Here is a 21,186-nt window from a genome sequence, read left to right on the forward strand (position 1 = left end):
CTTGGCCTTGCTCATTTGCTGGCTGCACTGCTGTGCAGGATTGGCCCTGCATGCCTCCATGATAGGATGTGGAGACCGTACAGCCAAAATGGAGCTCCAGCATCTGACCAAAGAAGACCAGGTAGCAAAATTATTCTGGTCCAGGTCTGGCACACATCCCACTGTTTCATACAGGCCAGGACTTGCCTGGATAGTCGGTGCTAAGACGGCACTGAACTCTCTCAGATATATTAGTCTAGAAAAATAATGGGCTTAGTGCGAGTGAGACAGGAACACTGAACAACACCCAGGCAGAGGTATTTTTACTAGACCATGGGCCCTGGCCCTCTCTTGCAGCAACATGAGGAATGTCAGTATTGCAGTCTAATACCTTCACTTGTGAGACAGTAAATATCTTGTGCTTCTTTGATTCTTTATGCTACATCAGTTATTATGAATATAGCTATAGACAAAAACAAACCTGACCACTGATGTAAGCAATGATGTAATGCTGAGTGTCAGATGAGTGACTGGTGTTTGGGACACTCTAGCCACTCATATGAAAGTGGGAGGATTCATACATGGGTATAAAGAAACACAGCCCAGTCTGTCAGGTCAGCATCACTGGACGACACAACAGAGTCAGTTCCAGCTGACAGACCTGCGTCTCTTTCAGATGGACGACACAGTAAACTACAGGAAGAACCTCACAGTTCAGTTCTGCTTTCCTGGGAACAGTGCATCGTGCAGAAAGGAGGTCCGATCGGGCCCTGGGAATATCCTCTTGTTCATTGTCCTCTCATGTGTATCTGTGTGCACTGTGTTTCTGAACCTGCTGGTGATCATCTCCATCTCTCACTTCAAGCAGCTCCACACTCCAACCAACCTGCTCATCCTCTCTCTGGCTGTGGCGGATCTTCTCGTGGGAATGTTTGTTATGCCAGTGAGAATAATGCAGCTGAGAGACTCCTGTTGGTATCTTGGAGAAACAGCATGTTCTGTTTCTGAAATAATCATCAACCATTCAGTTGCAGCATCTCTCTATAGTCTGGTTTTGATTGCAGTTGATCGGTACATTGCTGTCAGTGACCCTCTGCTTTATTCCACTAGAATCACAGTTTCTAAAACCTCTCTGTTCATAAGTCTAGGCTGGTCTTTATGTCTGTTGTATGTCATCATCTATTTATACATTAATGATCATCTTCTTCCATCTCAGATAATCTCCAGATGTTATGGAGAGTGTGTAGTGTCTGTAAAACACTCCTGGGTGATCGTTGACCTGGTCCTTTGTTTTCTAACTCCTTGCTCTGTTATACTGATCTTGTATTCAATCATTTTTATTGCTGCAAGACGTCAAGCTAAAGCTGTCAGAGCTGTAACTGATGCTTCAAAGAGACATGGGTCTGCAAACTCTTCTGAAACCAAAGCAGCAAAAACTCTGGGAATTGTGATCTTTGTTTATCTTGCTTGCTGGATTCCATTTTATATAAGTTCTCTATCAGTGGAAAGTTTGACAACTTCATCAATGGTGGTGACTGTGTTTGTTTGGGTAATATGCCTGAACTCCTCTGTGAATCCACTGATCTACGCTATATTCTATCCATGGTTCAGAACATCAGTTAAGTTTATTGTAACTTGTAGAATATTTAAATTCTCATCTTCAAGGTTTAATTTACTCCCAGAGTGTTTTTAATTTCAGGCTGGTTTCAGCTGACTAAGCTGAGTCCACTTCAATCACTGACCACATTTAGGACAGTGTCATATAAAAGGTCCAGAATCTCTGTTTACATTATTTGTTATTTTAGACTGTAGTAAACAAACCTGTAGAAAATAACATTTTATATGAATATGAGTAATGAGGATGGAAGGGGGGGTTAGATTAGTAGCAGTACGGTCTTAATAAGAGAAGATGATGACTTTCATGTATTTTCAAGCATTATTTTTATAATGTTCTGTAATGAGATATATCATTATTTAATCAGATGTTTATGCATAATTGTAAGTGTAATTTAATAATAATTAATACATGAATAATATGTTTTCTTTTATAAAAATTACAGGAAGCATACTGTCCCGCCAATATTTAAAAGCTGATAGGTATTTGACTCAAAATGTAAAGTTTGCAAACCCAAGGAAACACTGGAGTTCCTTGATAGATGTCGGTACAGGCCAACTAACTACGGCCTCTATCTTGTGGTCATTCATGTCCACACCCTCTTGCTCAATGATGTAACCAAAAAGGACACTGATTCATGTGGAGTTAATCATAAACATTGTCAATGTAAGCAATAAGAAATCTAGCCAACACATTTTTAAGGCATTATTGATAATGACTAGGAAAACAGATGGGGCATTGCATAATCCGAATGGCATAACTAATTATTCACAGTGCCCCCTCGTGGTAAAAAACTTAATCTTCCACTTGCCTGGAGGGGCACTCATACCAGGTAACATGGCAGGGGGACACATACGCTTCTTGTAGTCTCTCCACTGGCGTTCCACAAGGCTCGGTGCTTGGTCCTCTTATTTTCTCATCTCTACACTTGCTCTCTTTGTAAAGTAATACCCTCCCATGGATTCCCTTACGACTGTTACACTGATGACACTCATCTCATCCTTTCTTTCCCACCTTCGGACACACAGGCTTCTACCCACATCTCTGCATGTCTTGCCAACATCTCTTCTGGGATGGCAGCTCATCACCTTAAACTCACAGCAAGACAGAGTTGCTCCCAGGAACCTCAGCTTTTGGGCTGAGGTGAAGTCCGGGAAGTTAGGGTTACAGAATGTTAACCAATTTTATATTCCAGTCATAACAGTTGATTACTGCCATACTGAGCAACAACCTGACAAGTCTAAAAGCAGTTACTAGTGTTTTATTGTGTCATATTAAGGGTGTTTTAGCACTAAATTACAAAGAAGCTGTCGGAAACATCAAGCCACAGTTTTGAAATACCTTTATTCATTCCACCCTTTTCTAGATCACATAAATTAGTTTACTCTTTAGATTTTCTCTGTTCAAAGTATTTTTTGTTTCATTTCATTTTCCAGGACTCCAAACTTGCGTCCAGCGCACATGGGCATCCTTTAAGAATACACAGGAACTATACACAACATATACATACATTACAATATATGTATAAATATTTGCGTTTGACATATGGAGATGATCATAATAATAATAATAATAATAATAATAATAATAAAACATACATTTGCAATACAATGCCATAATACTTGTTTGTAGTCCTTTTAGCCACTCCTCCATACTTTTGCAGGTTGGAATAAAGGATATGAATACTGAGGCCTAGCTTTTGTCCACCTGCCAAGATGACTTTACTGTAAGAACTGATTTAGGTTACTTCTGATCAGGTCTGATATTTGAAATTGTATATTTCGTGGGTTAATAAACAATACAAGCATATACATTTTGGCATTCATAAACAGATTAACACCTATAATCTTTCCGTTGATGTGATGAATGACAGATTTTTTTTTTTTTAAACTGAACCACACCGATCTAAAACTGCATTTTGTGTTTTTAATTTTAATAACCATGGTGACACCTATTTGTCAGACCATAGCAACCATGGCCATAAAAAACAACCATGCAGAGAGACCCCCTTACAGTACTGAAGACTGTTTGGAAAGAACCTCAGACAAAGAGCCAAATTAACAGCTCTGATTTTTGAAGATACTGGGGTTACTGTGGTCAGGTTACATAAAAGGGTGCCGAGACACTCTGTGCCCTAATTAAATTGTTAAAGGTTAATAAATAATGTCAGAAACGACCAGAATTCTTCACAGTGATAGTGAACGGAAACCCATGTCTGAGGAGTTAAATGCCTCTAAAAGGTATAAACACCCTGGACTGATGCCTAAGACATTGATTTGTAATGGTTCTGAAATTGCATTTTAAATACATGCACAGCGGAAGGGTACATGCGGGGCATTGTGTGGCAAAGTAGTGCCCAAATAAAACATGTTGTTTCAGATTTGCCACTATTTTACCATCATCAACATTCCATATAAAACTCAGAAGACACATGTAAGTTCACTGGTGGGATTAGATAATAAATACATCTTTGTGTTGTAGTCATGGCGACGTCTGCTTTCACTCACCATCACTGTATAGAAATTAGGGCCAAATTTCTCCACATTAAAGCACAATTTCCCAGTTCAACCCAACCACTGCATTATGTAGAAATGTGGAGAAATGAGTGGACTTCCAATTATAAAACTGTGCAGTTCCCCAGGCCTAGATTATGCCTAAAGCGAGACTAAATGTGTTTTATTATTATTAATATTATGTTATTGCAGTAATGTGGAAACATCATTGAATTGCATTGCAGCTTAGTCCAAGACATATTTGTGAGCTCCACCAGCCTATATGTTCCGGACATCATTGGGGACAGGTTTTAATTAAGGCTAGCCCTGGATCAAGGAACTGCATTCACACGTGGCATGCATACATCATGGAATGGGTGCAAGACAGACGTGTGGGTCAATGAATAGCCCGTTAATATACAGTAATTGCATATTGGTGCCAAAGATGAGCTTCTGCAATGAAAAGTACCAATTGGCCTGTGGGTATTGCAACAGATGTGACGTCTTCCATATCATGAAAGCAGTGCTGTTTCACTGGGAGAACAGGGAGAGAAGCAACCACCACTGAATTATCCTCATGCTATCTGCCACCATGCAGGCACTTGTCCACTGTACTTTAATGATGCAACACCTGACAATGTGTGTAAGCCCTCATTATTTCTCCCCAACACAAAATTGGGTTAGGATTGTGGGGCCTCTATGGTTGGCCCAACTGGGAGCCAGAATGTTTGGTCCATGGATGCCATGTTGGCCCCACATATAGACCCTTCTAGGGCCAGTGAAAGGACCAGGAGGGGTTAAACATGGGCCCCGGCTGGGTTGTACACTGCACATGGGGCCTAGATGGGACCCACGTGATATTAGGGTGGGCTGTAACAATGGGACCCATTTGGGAAGCCCAACTGCATCCCAGTAACAACACAGACAAACCAAATCCAAAGCCCATGCCCACCTGGAATCCACCTAATCTACGTTCCACGAATGTGAGCCCACATGAGCATGTTGGCTGGGTTGAAGGTCAAAGTCTGCAGAGCACATAAATAATCAACAAAAAGAGAAGTCCACATGGCCAGGAAGATCAAACGTTCTTTCGGGCTCTACAAATATCTCTTATTAGGCTTGTATAAGCTTATTGAAGCAAGTCTACTGTGGCCTACAAAGGCAACGTGGTTACATCTCATTATGGGATATTGACATGAACAAAAATGAGGTTCATACACTATTTCACAGACACACCCATGTTCCAGAATGACCAGGGTGCACCGGTTCAGATCTGCATGGCATTAGGAAGCACTGGGGCTCTCTGACTGACCAGCAGAATCATACCTCAAGACCAGGAACAATATTGTGCTGCCCACATCTCTGGTGACCTGGTAGCCCACAAAAAGGCCAGATCAGAGACTATCAGAAAACCATGAAGCTGGCCAAAAGGGACTACAGGGACAAAGTGGAGTCCATCTACCTTGGGTTTGACCTCAGACAAATGTGGAGTAAACTGCACACCCATCACAAATGGTATGCATACTATGCACTTCCCATACTGTACAACTCCCAGTGGATCAGGAGAATTGCACACTAACCATGCAAGGCACCTAGCCCTGATGCTCTGCGTTCTGGCTTACACAGAAATTGCAACAGAAACTAAGGGGGCTGGACTTCAGAACTAAAATTCTAGATGTAATATTCAGACCCAAGGGAAAGCGGACCAAAATCGACAGGAATCTCAGGACACTGGTGCAATCCCTACCTGGCGCTGTTATTACGGTGAGGGGACGGTGTTATGAATCAACGTCAATTATGAGGTTCAAATCAAGCCGTCATTTTGTAACACTGGCCTTGTTTTTAACCTTAAAAAAAGCCCAACTTCAAGACCATTATGATGTCCCACTGACCTGCAAAAAAGAGAATATTTCCATTGTCATTGCAACTCCAGCCTTGGAATGCTACTAAATGCACTATGTAATTTGGTAAAGCGGGTAGGCTTGCGGGAGTCCACCTCAGTCCACATGCTTCTTTAGTTTCGGTGATGGTTCAGCTTGTCCAGAAATGGATGTATAAAGTGTGTCCCTCTTTAGGGGTGGCTCAAAGCACGAATTCTACTTTCTGATTGGAGGGGATCCCATATCAATTCTTGCATACTGCTGCTTTAATGCTTGCATGTTTGTAGAACTGGAAGTAATTGAGCAAAATACTCATTTTTACCCAACCCACCTCAAGCATATATGGATTTTTTTCTTCTTCACAGTTTAGTTACCCAACATCTATGATGTCCGTTTCTACTGGTCCAGCTGCAGTACCCCTTCTCAGAGAGAGTGTCTGCATCCAAACAAATTGAACAAAGGAAAAAAATTCAATACTACTACTGCAGAATCACAGTAACTTTCTCAGTCACCAGCTCCGACCAACAGCTGCCTGTACAACAACACCTGTGAATGCAGCCAAAACCTCCTGAACCGACTGTTTTCACTACCAGCCCTCCAGCAGCAAGGCCTTGCTAAAGATGGACTGACATAACACCACATGGTTCACAAAAAAAATAAAATAATAAACCGGACACCATGAAAATGAGAGCACAAACTGGCTTCGGAAACTTGGCAACGCAATATCGTCATTAGTCCAGAGGCGAAGAAAAATAAAAAAAACATTCCTATTGATCCTCAGGCTGTGCGAAATGAAGTACAGCTCAGCACTAGAAAGGAATCTGGAGGACTGTTGGATTGAGGAAGATGAGGACGCGCTCATGAACCCTACTGGCCTTTCACTTTTTTTCGGAGAAAAATAAATAATGACACAGCTACTCTACACATAGACAGAAAACCAAAAAACAGTGTAACCATAACATATACATACGGTATATGCCTAAATAGCACCATGGCACAAGCTACCAGGGTTCCAGCCCTGATTTTCCATGGAAGCCTTGTAAAAATTAGCTCTGGCAACAAATATAGCTCTACATATAAATGATTTAACGGGTATGCGTCCGTAATATATACTTCGATTCCACATTATCGCATTCATATCGGTAAATGTGCACTCCTCCAAGTAACACTAACGATTATAGGTCAGCATTTTAACCCTGGTCCCAGATTTCGAAAAGGCTTATCAAAAGGGAAAGGGATACTGCAGCTGGGACGTGGCAATGTGTGTGCGTTTAACACCCATTCGAGCCCTTTAAAAGGACTGAATGAACCAGAAGTCCCTGTTGTTGTTTTTTTTGTTTGTTTGTTTGTTTGTTTGTTAGCTAGTTTGTGTTTTGGCTCTGGGTGAGCAGGATTAAAAAGTTTGTAGTCAAAGTCGTCGAAGTGAAGGTCAAACCGCATGCAGTTTGTTTTATGTTCTCCTTCCAGTATGAACACTTCACGATGGACGGGAGGAGCAAGGAAGACAGTCCAGTCCAGTCCAGTCCAGTCCAGTCTGGTCCGGCTCAGTCCAGCCGAGTCCAGTCCAGCTTAGCCCGGTGGTCGGGCGCTCCCCCCTTCATATTGCACAAGACGTCCGTTTGGCCGGAGCCAGCGCCTCAGTGGTAGCGGCTCCTCTTTTCATCAGCCTTGGAGCCGTAATCTCTGATCCCGATTCCCTTCTGGAGGTTCGTTAAAGAGTCCCGCATCTGTAGGCATGCAAACATGTGACCACAGATGAGGTCCAGGCGATCGATTCGGAAAATATAATAATAATAATAAAAATAATAAAACAATAGAATCTCAATCTCAGTTTTTCTTTTTTTCTTTTACCTCATCTAACAAAACCACTGACGACCTGATGACCTCACGCCACTTCTCCAGCTCATCATCATGGTAACGCTGCTGAGATTCCAATAACTGAGCCCATTCCATCTGGGTTTGTGGAAGTTTGCTAGGATGAAAAAAAGGGGTTGTTACAGTTGGGCTACTAATATGTACCAATAAACCACCAAGTAATATCGTGTAGACCCTCTCTGACAAGGCATAAAGACATGAACTCTTTTTAAGGTGTCCTGTGGTATCTGGCATCAAGACATTCAATGATTATGTCAATGATGACCAGTGCCAATGACCCAGTCACTGGTTCACTGGTTGTCCTTGTCTTGGAGCACTTTTGGTAGGTACTGACTACAGCATACCAGCAAATGGCCATGGCCAGGATGGACCATGGCCAGGATGATTAGGTTAGGATTAAATTTCTGTCTTGAAGAGAAGGTTAGAGTTAAGGCCAGGGTGAGGATTAGGATTAGCCTTTGGGTTGAAGTTTGGGTTAGGTTTAGGGCCAGGAAGCGGGTTAGGATGGATGTTTTGGGTGAGGCTGGGTTAGGTTCTGCTTAATGGAAGTAAGATATTAAGTCTACTTGATGTAACAGATGAACAGAACAGTAAATACTACTAAGCCTTTATGGCCAGACTCACTCTAAGGTGAAAACTTAATTGTAAACATTTTAATTTAATGTAATCTTTTAATTGTAAATAATTCTTTATTGTCAGTAAAGGTAGTAAAATGGTTGTCAAACATTCTGCAAATGGTTTGTTGTTTTATTTTTTATTATGATAATGAATGTGAAATGCATGCATTTCCATATAAATATTGTTTTTCATGTGTGCTTGGAGTGGACAATTGCACCATTGTCCTCTAATGGTTTTCTGGAACTTCTTGCATGCCACTTGTACCTCTCGCCGGGTCTCAGGCCCTGCAGTGACGCCAAGCTCTGAGTGGTGTACTCCAGCATCCACAGCTTATAGAACAGCATCATGTTGAGAAGAACCAGCAACACCAGGCTGTGAAACAGCAGAGCACAAAAGCACCAGTCACCTCCTCGCCTCTGAACACAGTTCAGCTCAGTCTCAGTCTCAGCCTGGCAGGCGTTTCGTTATGATATGCTTGGCTTTGCTGACCTCTAGTGGCGGCATGCTAGCATCGCTACATCTGTATTAAAAGGTATAATACCTTACACAGATCCTACAGGATGCAATGAGGACAAGAAAGAGAAAGAGACACTATGAAGCCCGGAAACAGAGACAGACTTGGGATTTGAGAAGTGATGCGAACAGATGCAGAGTACAACACTGAAAACACCTGTAGATGCCAAGCCTCTCAAAGTACACACTTGTCTTCAACTCACACAAAGCTGATGATGAGCAGCAGTTTGGAGACGCTGTAGAGGGCCAGGCCTCCAGGGCCTGGGTCAGGAAGGTGTCGGGTTTGCGTGGATCCTGAGAATTATGGGGAAAAGAAGAACAAGGACAGTCAAAACAAACACATCATCAGGGCAGGACTAAAGTTGCCAGAAGACCAGGACTTCTGGAACAATGCTCTTGGGCTGAACTTGCCTAGGACGGTTTGACCAGGCCATGTTGGGACTTGGGCAAATGATTTAGCGGACAGTGGGGCGGCTGGTTTCGAATAGCTCTGAGATCTGCATCTACATCTACAACCTTCTTTCTGAGCAGAGAGCTCTGGCCACGGTGATCTTCTTCACCACCAGACTAAACAGTCTGAGGTTTAAAGAAGACCGGCTCCTCCAGAATCCTCTCCAACCATGTTCTGATCATCTGCAGCTGATGTTCTGCACCTGAGTCTAATTCTAGGCATTTGAAGAAGTAATGAATGTAGGGGTTCTAATGTTTTCCTCATGAAAGCACTGCATTTCTATCAATTACATTTTACGATTTATGTTAAAAGGTATTTCCTCAAGATCAAATTAAGTCTAGATGTTTAAATATGTTCAAAGACTTTTAGTGTTCAAAAAAAGTTGTTACAAGGTTTTAATATGGAATACAGGAGCGTCTACTATGGGGAGGGAAAGTGCAGAACTACACCATCTGCTGGTTGCATTTAAAACAGCCTGCATTCGCACTCATATACACCGATCAGCCATAACATTATAACCAATACACAATGCCTAATATTGAGTAGGTCTCCCTCGTGGTACATCGAGGCATTGACTCCACAAGACCGCTGAAGGTGTCCTGTGGTATCTGGCAGCAGGACATTAGCAGCAGATCCTTTTGTAAGTCTTGTAAGATGTGAGGTGGGGCCTCCCTGGATCACATCAAGCCCTGAGCCCTGGGCCCCAATGACCCTGTCGGCAGTTCACTGTTTGTCCTTCCTTGGAGCGCCTTGAGTAGGTCAACTGACTCCCACTCATTGGCATGTGCTGCTCTAATGAGACAATCAATGTTATTCACTTTACATGGTGGTGGTTTTAATGTTATGGCAGAAGGGTGTATTTACTCTTCACATAAAAGGGGTATTATGGGGTAGCATGGCCTGATAAGCTGCGTTCAATCTGTCATTTGCATCACTCTCAATTTATTATTAATACGTTAATATTAGTACGTCTTTGAAGACGACCAGCAGGGGGCGAGATGGCTACTTCCCTTCCCCTTTCAGAGTAGACGTCGTACTGTAGGTCCTGGACCAGTAGATGTCCAGCCCTGTGTGCTGATTTCTGTGCTGGGTGATTAGCTGGCAGACCTGCCACATGTTTGATGCGATGGATGACCTCCTCTTCATCCTCAGGTGTGGTGACTGGGCTCAGGGCCTCGTCCAGGTGCTGCGGACGCAGATGCACCATCGGCCTCTTCCTCCGCCTCGCTGTGGCGGCGCGCACCGCTTTGGTTTTGGGAGACTGCCCATGTGGTTCTGTTAGCGCTACCTCCATCTTGCTCAGCTCTAGCTCTGCACACACACACACACACACACACACACAAGCACATGAATGCATATATACAGTAGGTCTACAGTAGGTCTGGTGTTTAAAAGGAACAGGCTGTAGAAATTAGGGAACTGCATATTTCCACACTCACCTAAATGTCTAAAATACTCATCCAGGCCACTCCAGAAGTTTCTCTCAATAAAGCCCTTGACCAACCCCCACGGCTGCTTCCTGTACCGCAACTCGGTGGACACCCTGCAGAACCATTAAAGGTCACACCAGTAAAGAAGAGGGAATGTACTGCAGCCATGTAGGACAGATACAGTCTTACGCACAATTTCACACCCCTGGTCGCTCCTGGAATTATTGCCGCGCTACTCATCCCGCAGTTTCCTAGATACTCACACTGTTCCCACAGAATTTTTGTGAATGGGTGCAAAAGATTGTCCATTTAGCAACACCACAGCAACCACCTAGCAACACCGGAGCAACAATTTAAAATACCATAGCAACCACCTGGGATACCATAGCACCCACCTAGCAACACCAGAGCAACAACATGAAATACAATAGCAACCATTTAGAATACCATAGCAACCACCTGGAATACCATAAGAGCCACTTATCAACACAATAACAAATTCATAGCACCCACCTAGCAACAGCACAGTAAACACTTCACACACTATAGTACCCACTTAGCAACACCACAGCAACCACCAAAGATACCAAAGCAACCACCAAGCTCCACCATAGCAACCACCGGGGATATTGTATCAACCACCTGGAAACATCATAGCAACCACCTGGAATAACATAGTAACTACTTAGCAACACCACAGCAACCACTTAGGAACACGATAGCAAATTCATAGCAACCACATAGCAACACCATAGTAAACACTTCACACACTATAGTACCCACTTAGCAACACCACAGCAACCACCAAAGATACCAAAGCAACCACCAAGCTACACCACAGCAACCACCAAGGATATTGCATCAACCACCTGGAAACATCATAGCGACCACCTGGAATAACATAGTGACTACTTAGCAACACCACAGCAACCATCTAGCAACCACTTAGAAACATGATAGCAAATTCCTAGCAACCACATAGCAACACCATCGTGAACACTTCACACACTATAGTACCCACTTAGCAACACCACAGCAACCACCAAAGATACCAAAACAACCACCTAGCTACACCATACCGACCACTTCACACACTATAGTACACACTTAGCAACACCACAGCAACCACCAAAGATACCAAAACAACCACCAAGCTGCACCATAGCAACCTCCGGGGATATTGCATCAACCACCTGGAAACATCATAGCAACCACATGGAATAACATCGTGACTACTTAGCAACACCACAGCAACCACTTAGGAACACAATAGAAAATTCCTAGCAACCACATAGCAACACCGTAGTGACCACTTCACACACTATAGTACCCACTTAGCAACACCACAGCAACCACCAAAGATACCAAAGCAACCACCAAGCTGCACCATAGCGACCTGCTCTCTCTCTGTTTTCTGAGAGAATTTACACTCAACAAAATAGGTCATTTGACCGGGGGTGTAAAAGTATTGTTAATGCTGCCGTTATTAAAGAATAAGCCTATTATGAAAATATGCCTATTAGCATGTTCGGTCAGGCTGCTCATTTAAACAAAGTCGTCTAGCCATCACAGTTTGGTTCTTGTCAGAGTGTCTCAGACTCTTATGCTTGGCCATTTTTCTTGCTCACTTTTCCTTCCCCCGTTCACTTGCAGCCTAATATATCACACCCCTCTGACAGGTGCCACTGTAACCAGATCATCAGTGGTTTTAATGTTTTGGCTGATTTGTGTGTGTATATATATATATATATAAACATACATACCTCAGTCGGCACTTGTTTTTGGCCACCCTGGTGAGCATGTAGCGGTTGAGGGTGTAGAAGTAGTCGTGGTAAGGAACATCGTGGGTGATCACTTCAGCGTCGATGATGTAGCACTCGCTCTCTTGACTGGCCTTGTACAGAGTCTGGGACATGGACAACAGGAATGGACAACAGACATGAAGGGACGCTGAGACACTACGACGGACACCGAGCTGGAACAGCAGGTGAACATCCAAAATACAGACACACACAGCTGAAATGTGCCCTAAGTATCAGCAATGAGCAGAGAGCGGAGAGCTCACCTGGGTCTCGGTGACCGTTGCGGTCTTTGGAGCCAGAGGGTTGGTGAGGGAGATGGTGTACATGATCTCTCTGCTCTGGTCGCCCGTCTCCTCCTTCTTCCAAGGCCTATAGACCACATCTTGGGGGAAGAAGAGAGAGTTGGAGGTGAACAAAAAGAAGTGAGACAGAAAAGACCAGATTATACATACACTATACGTCCAAATGTTTGTGGACACCCCTTGTTGTGCATTCAGCTTCTTTAGGTTGCACCTATTGTTAAAACAAATGTGCACACAGCTTGCCGAGTCTCGTAGAGAAGTACTGCCAATAGAATAGGACTCCCTGGAGCAGATCTACATGAACCTATTGGCACCATGCTGCCTAATGCCAGGCGTGGGCTAAAGGGGTATAAAGTGGAACTGACTGTTCTCTCTGGAAAGATGGATGGCGCTCCATCCAATACTTTTAGCATGACCTCACTTATGCTCTTGTCATTGAATGCAATCAAATCCCCACAGCAATGCTCCTCTAAAATCTACAACAAACAAAAACAGGATCAGCTCTTTTTTCAATAACCTTGATTTCAGAAGAAACGATGAATGAGCAGGTGTCCCAATACTTTTGTCATTATAGTGTGTTATGTAAAACCGACTCCAAATGATTGCTGATAAAGTATTCATAGCAACCACCTGGGATACCATAGCAACCACCTGGGATACCATAGGAGCCACTTAGCAACACAATAGCAAATTCCCAGCAACCACATATCAACACCATAGTGACCACTTCACACACTATAGTACCCACTTAGCAACAACACAGCAACCACCAAAGATACCAAAGCAACCACCTAGCTACACCATAGCGACCACCGCAATGCTCCTCTAAAATCTAGTAGAATCTAGTAGTCTTCTTCCCTGGACAGTAGAGACAGTTCCACCAACAATAGAAGGATCAGCTCTTTTTTTCAATAACAGTTATTTCAGAAGAAACAATGAATGAGCAGGTGTCCCAATACTTTTGTCATTATAGCGTATTATGTAAAACCGACTCCAAATCATCGCAGATAAAGTATGCACAGATGTTCTAGGCATCTGATAGTGCTTCGTGTGGCACCACAGCGAAGACAACATCCCTGTATTTCATTCTGCTTGGGGGAATAAAGGGAAGCGCGACGGGCCTGGCTTGTTTTATGAGTACCAAAGGATGCGGGTGCTAACCAGAGAAGCGGCGCAGCTCCAGGAAGTCTCTCATGAACTGGGATTCGGTGAAGAGGAGGTCGTACATCTTATCCACGCTGAACTTGTAGACCTCGTTGATGTACTGCTTCCCATTCAGATCCTCGTGGAAGGCCTGGACTTCTCCTGGTGGAACAATGAAGAGAGAGGGAGGAGTGAGGACATACTGCAGCAATAAGGCTTTTAGCATGACGACCGTTTAAACTGTAGATATAGGGTATTTGTTTATGATTCAGTAAGGCCCAGTTAAAAAGGTTTTCTCAAGGTAAGGTCCAGATCATAATGCACAGATCTGATTGGCTGAGTTGTGCCATGCGTAATCCTTAAAATGCATACGATTGGTCTGTGAGTTTTCTGGGCTGCTAAACCAGTACCGCAAAGGCTAGAAAAGCTACCGGCTTAGCCGGTAGACAGCACAGCGACCCGGACCGCGGCCCGCCTGTTAGTGATTTCACTGCTTACACTACCATGTTAAACTGTGATGTAAGTCTAAGCTAATATGACTATCACTACCCAGCAATCCTCCAAAATCCCTGAACAGTCAGGTCTTAACTTCTGACAAATAACTCAATAAGCAGGGGCTGAAGGCCTGATATTACCCTCGTCGTGAGTTTCCGAGGAGTCGCTGAGCTCAGTGGGGAGGTCCTCGTTGTCATTGAAGTCGAGCGAGGGCGAGGGCACAGGGGCGTTGGACTCTGACAACTTGTTGTCTGGCAAGGGCAGGGCTAGGAGGTCCTCAGGAAGACAGCCAGCAAACTCCTCCTCTGGGGCCAGGTCATACTAGAAGAGCAGAAGACCAGTCACTAGTTATCATTATCCTTCAAACTGATTAGTGTTTTAATACTGATTACGCTGAAGCCTACAGCTCTCAAATGACTCAAAAGAAGAGGAAAAAACCCAGAGAGGAACTCAGACTCAAAATGAAAAGAGCATAAGAAAAAAACTAATGAGAGGAACCAAGTCACAAAAAGAGAACATTCTTATGGGCAGAAATTCTCTAGAAGCTAGAGAAAGAACCACTGACAAGAGCCAAGACTCAGAAGGAGAACCGTGGAGAGGAACCACGACTCAACAGGAAAAACTCACTAAGAGCATTAGAAGAACCGCTGAGAGGAACCAAGAATCAAAGGGAGGGACTCCCTAACAGCAAGAGGAAGAACCTTGAGAACCATAGAGAGGAACCACGACTAAAAAGCAAAAACTTGCTTAGAGCATTAGAAGAACCCCTGAAAGGAACCAAGTATCATTGGGAGAGACTCCCTAAGACCAAGAGGAGGAACCACTGACAAAAACCAAGACTCAGAAAGAGAACCATGGAGAAGAACCATGACTCAACAGGAAAAACTCACTAAGAGCATTAGAAGAACCACTGAGAGGAACCAAGGCTCAAAAGGAAGAACTTCCTAACAGCAAGAGGAAGAACCACTGAGAGGAACCAAGAATCAAAAGGAAGAACTTCCTAACAGCAAGAGGAAGAACCACTGACAAGAGCCAAGACTCAGAAGGAGAACCATGGAGAGGAACCACAATTCAACAGGAAAAACTCACTAAGAGCATTAGAAGAACCACTTAGAGGAACCAAGAATCAAAGGGAGGAACTCCCCAACAGCAAGAGGAAGAACCATGAGAACCATGGAGAGGAACCACGACTAAAAAGGAAAAACTCGTTAGAGCATGAGGAACAACCACTGAGAGGAGCCAAGGTTTACAAGGAGAGCCTCCCAAAGAGCAAGAAGACAAACCACTGAGAACAACAAAGGCTCAAAAAGAGAACCTCCTGAAGAGCATGAGGAAGAGCAAATGAAAAGAACTCAGAAGGAGAACCATCGAGAGGAACCGCAGCTCAAAAAGAAAAACTCACTAAGAGCACAGAAAAGAACAACAACAAAAGAACCTCCCTAAGAGCAAAAGGAGGTCACAAAAGGAGATCTTCTCAAAGGACATGAGGAAGAATGACGGAGAGGAACCAAGACTCAAAAGAAGAACCTCCCTGAGAGCAAGAGGAAGAACCACTAAGGAGAGGAACAAAAACTCGAAAGGGAACTATGACTCTAAACCAAACTCAAAATGAGTTTTCTAGTTTTTTTTTAGCTTTCTAGTTATTAATATTTAGCCACCCGTTAGAAAGACACCACTTCTGTACATGGTGTACAAGTGCTGGTATGATGCAACAAGGAAAATTAATAAAAGTTATTAGAGGTTATTAGTCCTTACGTGGGCCGGCGTGTCGGTGCTGGCCGTGGAAGTGAGGTTATTGCTGGTGAAAGATTTCTTGGGCAGCTGGGGGCTGGCATCCACTTTGACCTCAGGGCTTTTGGGGCAGGCGTCGTTGGCTTCGTTGTCCTCGGCCGGGATCTCCTCACAGTATCTACACCAGGGGGAGGGGCAACAGCTGGAGGTCAAGATTACCAGCTCGGGGAGGGGGGCGGGCACGCTCATACACATAGAGATTGGACGAATGGCAGCTGGAGGGACTGTCTTTCTCTAATATCAGGTGGTAGAGTAACAAAATCAATGGTTCTTTGTGTTGAATTGTGCAATTTGCTAAAGAAGTGGATTTTATGCTTTACTGCACATGAAGCAATTCTGCAAGGATGAATTTCATGGCTGATTCGGGTTGAGGTATAATGTGACCATGAGAAGAAGGTGTTTTGGAGGTAGAAGATGAATGGGAGAAATGGGTGAAGTATGAATCACATTTCGATGACCTTGTGTATGTGCGAGGGGGCAAAACTCACCCCATGGTGTTGAAGTCATCATCTGGAGGCACGTAATCCTCATCATCACTTGTCAAGCCCAGCTCGTTTCCATAGCACTGGTGGACAAAGTGCCACAGCTCTTTGGGACATAATGGCTACAAGGCAAGGAGAAGAAGGAGCTGGCACTATCATTCTATACTGTTAAAAAATGACTCATTGACTGACTTACTCACTGACTGATGGACTCAATGAATGACTCATTTACTGATTCACTCACTCACTGACTGAATGACTGGCTTACTGAGTTGCTCGCTGACTGAATCACTGACTGATGGACACACTTACTATGTGATTGACTTATTGACTAATTCACCGTTTCATTGACTCAGTTACACACATTTACTGACTCAGTCGCACACTGACTAACTGACTCTTACTAAATGACTCACTAAATTAAATCACTGATTGACTCAATGACTGACTTACTAAGTGACTGACTGACTTACTAAGTGACTGACAAACTCAAACTATCCGACTGACTCAATGACTAATATACTGGCTGACTGACTCACTGAATCACTCAGTGACTCATTCACTGACTCACCCATGACCTGACTTATTGACTGAATCACTGAGTGACTGACTCACCGGTTGACTCAGTGACTCACTGACTGACTAAATCATTTACTCATTTAATATGTCACTCAATGATTCACTGAGTGAATTACTCACCGATTTGAACTGACTCACTAACTGTCTCACTCACTTGTTGACTGACTGATTCAATAAGTGATTTAACAGGTGACTCAATGACTGAATCACTCACTATCTGACTGACTCAATGACTAATTTACAGACTGACTGATTCACTGAGTGAATTACTCACCGATTTGAACTGACTCACTAACTGTCTCACTCACTTGTTGACTGACTGATTCACTTACTGATTTAACAGGTGACTCAATGACTGAATCACTCACTATCTGACTGACTCAATGGCTAATTTACAGACTGACTGATTCACTGAGTGAATTACTCACCGATTTGAACTGACTCACTAACTGTCTCACTCACTTGTTGACTGACTGATTCACTTACTGATTTAACGGGTGACTCAATGACTGAATCACTCACTATCTGACTGACTCAATTGCTAATTTACAGACTGACTGATTCGCAGCGTAACTCATTCACTGACTTACTCATGCACTGAGTGACTGACTGAATCACTGACTGACTCACTTACTCACTGAAACAATGTCTAACCTTGTCCAGGAGAGCGTTCTGCCAGAGCCGGAACATCATCATGTAAGTCCGGTCCCGCGCCCCAAATGAGGTAAAAAAGTGCTGCAGGGAAAGATGCAGAGTGATATCTAGAACAGAACCGTAGCGACTGGCACTTAGTACAGTAATGTGTTAGCAGGCTAGCTCACCTTTTCATTGTCAGTACAGAGCTGGATGGCATTGGGGATGAGGCGAGCTGTCTTCTCCTTCGTCATGGAGCAGACGTCCTTTAGCCGCACTGTCAACTAAACCCAGACATACACACAGTTTCACCAGATGTTTGAAAATGCACACACACACCTTGTCTTGTCCTCACAGAGAACTGCTGCCAATAGAATAGGATCAGATAAACACAACAGCCTCCCATTATTGAGCTGTGGAGCAGTGGTACTAACTGCGTTCTCTGGAATGATGGATGGTGGAGCTCCATCCAACACTTTTAGGATGACCTGAAGAGTTGGGGATGATGGTGGGAGTGGTGATCCTCCTCCAACATCCTGACCTCACTAATGCTCTTGTTGCTGAATGCAACCCAATCCACAGAGCAATGCTCTATAATCTAGTCGAAAGCCTTCTTCTCCTTCTTCTCCTCTGGACAGTAGAGACAGTTACTCCAACAAAAGCAGGATAATTTTTTTTAATTCAGAAGAAACAATGAATGAGCAGTTGTCCCGAAACGTATGTTCATGTAAGGTGGCTGATTTTAGCTAAAATGCCACCCAAAAAGTACTGGATGGAGCTCCACCATCATTCCATTCCACAGTTCTTCCACTGCTCCACAGCTCAATGCTGGGGGGCTTTATACCCCTCTAGCCTACGCCTGGCATTAGGAGGCAGCATGGTGCCAATAGGTTCATGTTCATCTGCTGCAGAGAGTCCTATTCTATTGGCAGTACTTCTTCTCTACAGGGATACCTGTCAAGTGTAAAGTACCTGAATACATTCAGTAGAAGGGGTGGATAGACATCCAAAGGCAACAATATTCCACAAACAGCTTCGATAAGAAGGTATATCCTCAAGTCCTTTCTGTAGTACTGAGACACTGTAAAAGAGTACTACGTACCAGCGTTTCCCAGCGGAAGATGTTGCTATAGAAACAGATCCAGTTCTCGGAGAGGTAGAGGCGACCCTGAAGGAGGATGTCTCTCTGCAGGGCACATGAGTAGTCTGAAATAAGAAGCCAGAGGTCAGAGTGGTGGCACCAGTTTCAGTGGTCCTTATAAAAGGTTCTTGAGGCCATCCTGACGATCCAAAAAAGATTTGGCCCAATCCCTATGTATTGTGACGGGGCAGAATACAACTGTGGACTTTATAGGCAGCGGCAAACTGGGTATAGAAGCTCTATGAGATACGCTGACCATTCATAACTACTGTCTGAGAGGACCCAAGCTTGGTTCTACACGTTTCAGTGTTTACCCTGCTCCCAACACAGCCGATTCAGCTAATCAGCCAACCAACAAGCCTTTCCTGAGTTGAAGATGGTGTGCTAGAGCAGGAAACCACTAAAATGTGCAAGGAAGGGGGCCCTCCAGACGCAGGGTTGGGAACCGCTGATCTAAAGGCACTGAGTACAGACTTATTTACACTGAGAATCACAGATAAGAATATTTCAGTCATTTGCAGACCATTAAATAAATAAATAGACCAAACACTGTGGTTTACTCTCACTCACCCACAATGAGGCGCTCTGTGTCCGGCAGCTGCTTGAAGAGCTTCCTGAAGTCCTCATTGCGCTGCTTATAAGTGGGGCTCAAAACCTAAGAGACGAGACAAGGACAGTCAGCTAGAAGATTCAGTTTAACAGCAGGGTGGCCTAATAGTCAAAACCAAGCCTAAAAGAAATCCAAATCCCTGTGTTCTCCCCAGAGCTATCAACTACGCCTGTAATAATAAAAAGTCATGCAACAAGAGGAAGGCTAAAAATATTGTAAGCCTGTAGCCTCCTTCCTTTTGGCATAAGGCTCATTTGTAAGCTATCCTATTAAACGCAGCTTGAACAGTGAGCCTACAAGCCACAGTGGACAGATGTAGTGCATGTTTTGGGCCTGAATTAGAGAAACACCTATTCCTTTGCTTACGGCCACTCAGGCATTAGGGCTCACACATGTGGAGCTTTAGCAGATGAGGAAACGAGGCTCAAGTACTGTACGATTGTTGCACGCTGCACATCTGGAGAATTTATTATTGGTCTGTGGGTCCTGGTGAACACCTGGGGCTCGTCAGAACACTCTACAGGAATACCTGGAAATAAGACTTTCTGGAAATTCCTGGGATTTGTCCTTGAACTCATTTGATGAGCATTACCCAAAGCAAACCTAGCATGACCATGTTTCTGTGCCTCAGAAGTCCTCGATGGACCAGAACCTAGGTATTCCCTGACCACTTACTGCGGGAACTCTCTCACACTCCCATTCGCAGTTTGTCCAATGACACTGTAACCCTTCAGGATCCAGGATGGCTTCCCAGTCAGACAGTGAGTCAGTCTCGGGCTCCATTCTGACCATTACCATCAGCTCCAACTAAGGAAGTCCACAGGGTTTGCCAGCACGGTCGTCAGCCTAGCTGAGTGGTCTTTAAATAGAGAAGATAGAGGACATTTTGCCTAATGTAGAATACCGTTTGGTTTGTGTAATGAGCCCCCTCCTGGACTCACGAATGCAGACCACCTCTCAGTTGACCAAGAGTAACCTCAACTCTCCAGAGACTCACTGTGTCTCATCATTCGACCATGGCATGCATTCCTGGAGCTGGCTTTCTCTGAGATTTCAAGGATGCACAATAAAAGTTTCACACTCCTTAAAAAAACAGTACTGGGAGGACACAGACTCTCAGAGGACAGAGTTTTATGTCCTGCACCCACCAAATCCTTTCTTTGCACAACAAGGTACAGTTTCTGCAGATCAACCAGGATTCCTGCCTAACAGAGTTGAAGCAGTGTGTAGAAAAAAGCTGGTAACACAAACTCTCCAAATGGAAACAGGTCCCTCAGCTGCTTTCTCCTTGGGTTGTGACCCTGATACTTGTATCCATCAAACTTAGAAACTGCATCCAATGGCTTCCACCAATA

The 21,186-nt window shown here is 43.9% G+C and overlaps 2 protein-coding genes across 10 annotated transcripts in view; one reads left to right on the forward strand and one right to left on the reverse strand.

Annotated features, from left to right (window-relative positions):
- The first annotated feature begins 646 nt into the window (after window positions 1–646).
- Window positions 647–1,672, forward strand: LOC140536900 (trace amine-associated receptor 6-like). Its single transcript, XM_072658971.1, has one exon. It carries the CDS (start codon window positions 656–658, stop codon window positions 1,670–1,672), a length of 1,017 nt encoding a protein of 338 aa, XP_072515072.1. The 5' UTR covers window positions 647–655.
- Window positions 1,673–2,919: 1,247 nt separating this feature from the next.
- The window catches only part of gramd1ba (GRAM domain containing 1Ba), an 86,935-nt gene continuing 68,668 nt past the window's right edge, over window positions 2,920–21,186 (reverse strand). For 5 of the 9 annotated variants that reach the window (XM_072658105.1, XM_072658107.1, XM_072658114.1 and 2 more), the window contains 16 exons: window positions 19,792–19,876; window positions 19,183–19,286; window positions 18,269–18,364; window positions 18,102–18,182; window positions 16,875–16,990; window positions 16,351–16,528; window positions 14,736–14,916; window positions 14,119–14,262; window positions 12,919–13,037; window positions 12,617–12,759; window positions 10,863–10,966; window positions 10,531–10,734; window positions 9,176–9,266; window positions 8,724–8,831; window positions 7,818–7,938; window positions 2,920–7,693 (listed from right to left, as the gene is read on the reverse strand). In XM_072658105.1, coding sequence (XP_072514206.1) covers window positions 7,604–7,693; window positions 7,818–7,938; window positions 8,724–8,831; window positions 9,176–9,266; window positions 10,531–10,734; window positions 10,863–10,966; window positions 12,617–12,759; window positions 12,919–13,037; window positions 14,119–14,262; window positions 14,736–14,916; window positions 16,351–16,528; window positions 16,875–16,990; window positions 18,102–18,182; window positions 18,269–18,364; window positions 19,183–19,286; window positions 19,792–19,876 — 1,965 coding nt within the window. In that variant the 3' untranslated portion in view covers window positions 2,920–7,603. The remainder of the gene's footprint in view (window positions 7,694–7,817; window positions 7,939–8,723; window positions 8,832–9,175; window positions 9,267–10,530; window positions 10,735–10,862; window positions 10,967–12,616; window positions 12,760–12,918; window positions 13,038–14,118; window positions 14,263–14,735; window positions 14,917–16,350; window positions 16,529–16,874; window positions 16,991–18,101; window positions 18,183–18,268; window positions 18,365–19,182; window positions 19,287–19,791; window positions 19,877–21,186) is intronic. The other 4 variants (XM_072658108.1, XM_072658110.1, XM_072658113.1 and 1 more) reach the window with 2 other exon arrangements.

This window comes from Salminus brasiliensis, chromosome 16 (genome assembly GCF_030463535.1).
Source record: "Salminus brasiliensis chromosome 16, fSalBra1.hap2, whole genome shotgun sequence".
In the NCBI taxonomy this organism is placed as follows: domain Eukaryota; kingdom Metazoa; phylum Chordata; class Actinopteri; order Characiformes; family Bryconidae; genus Salminus; species Salminus brasiliensis.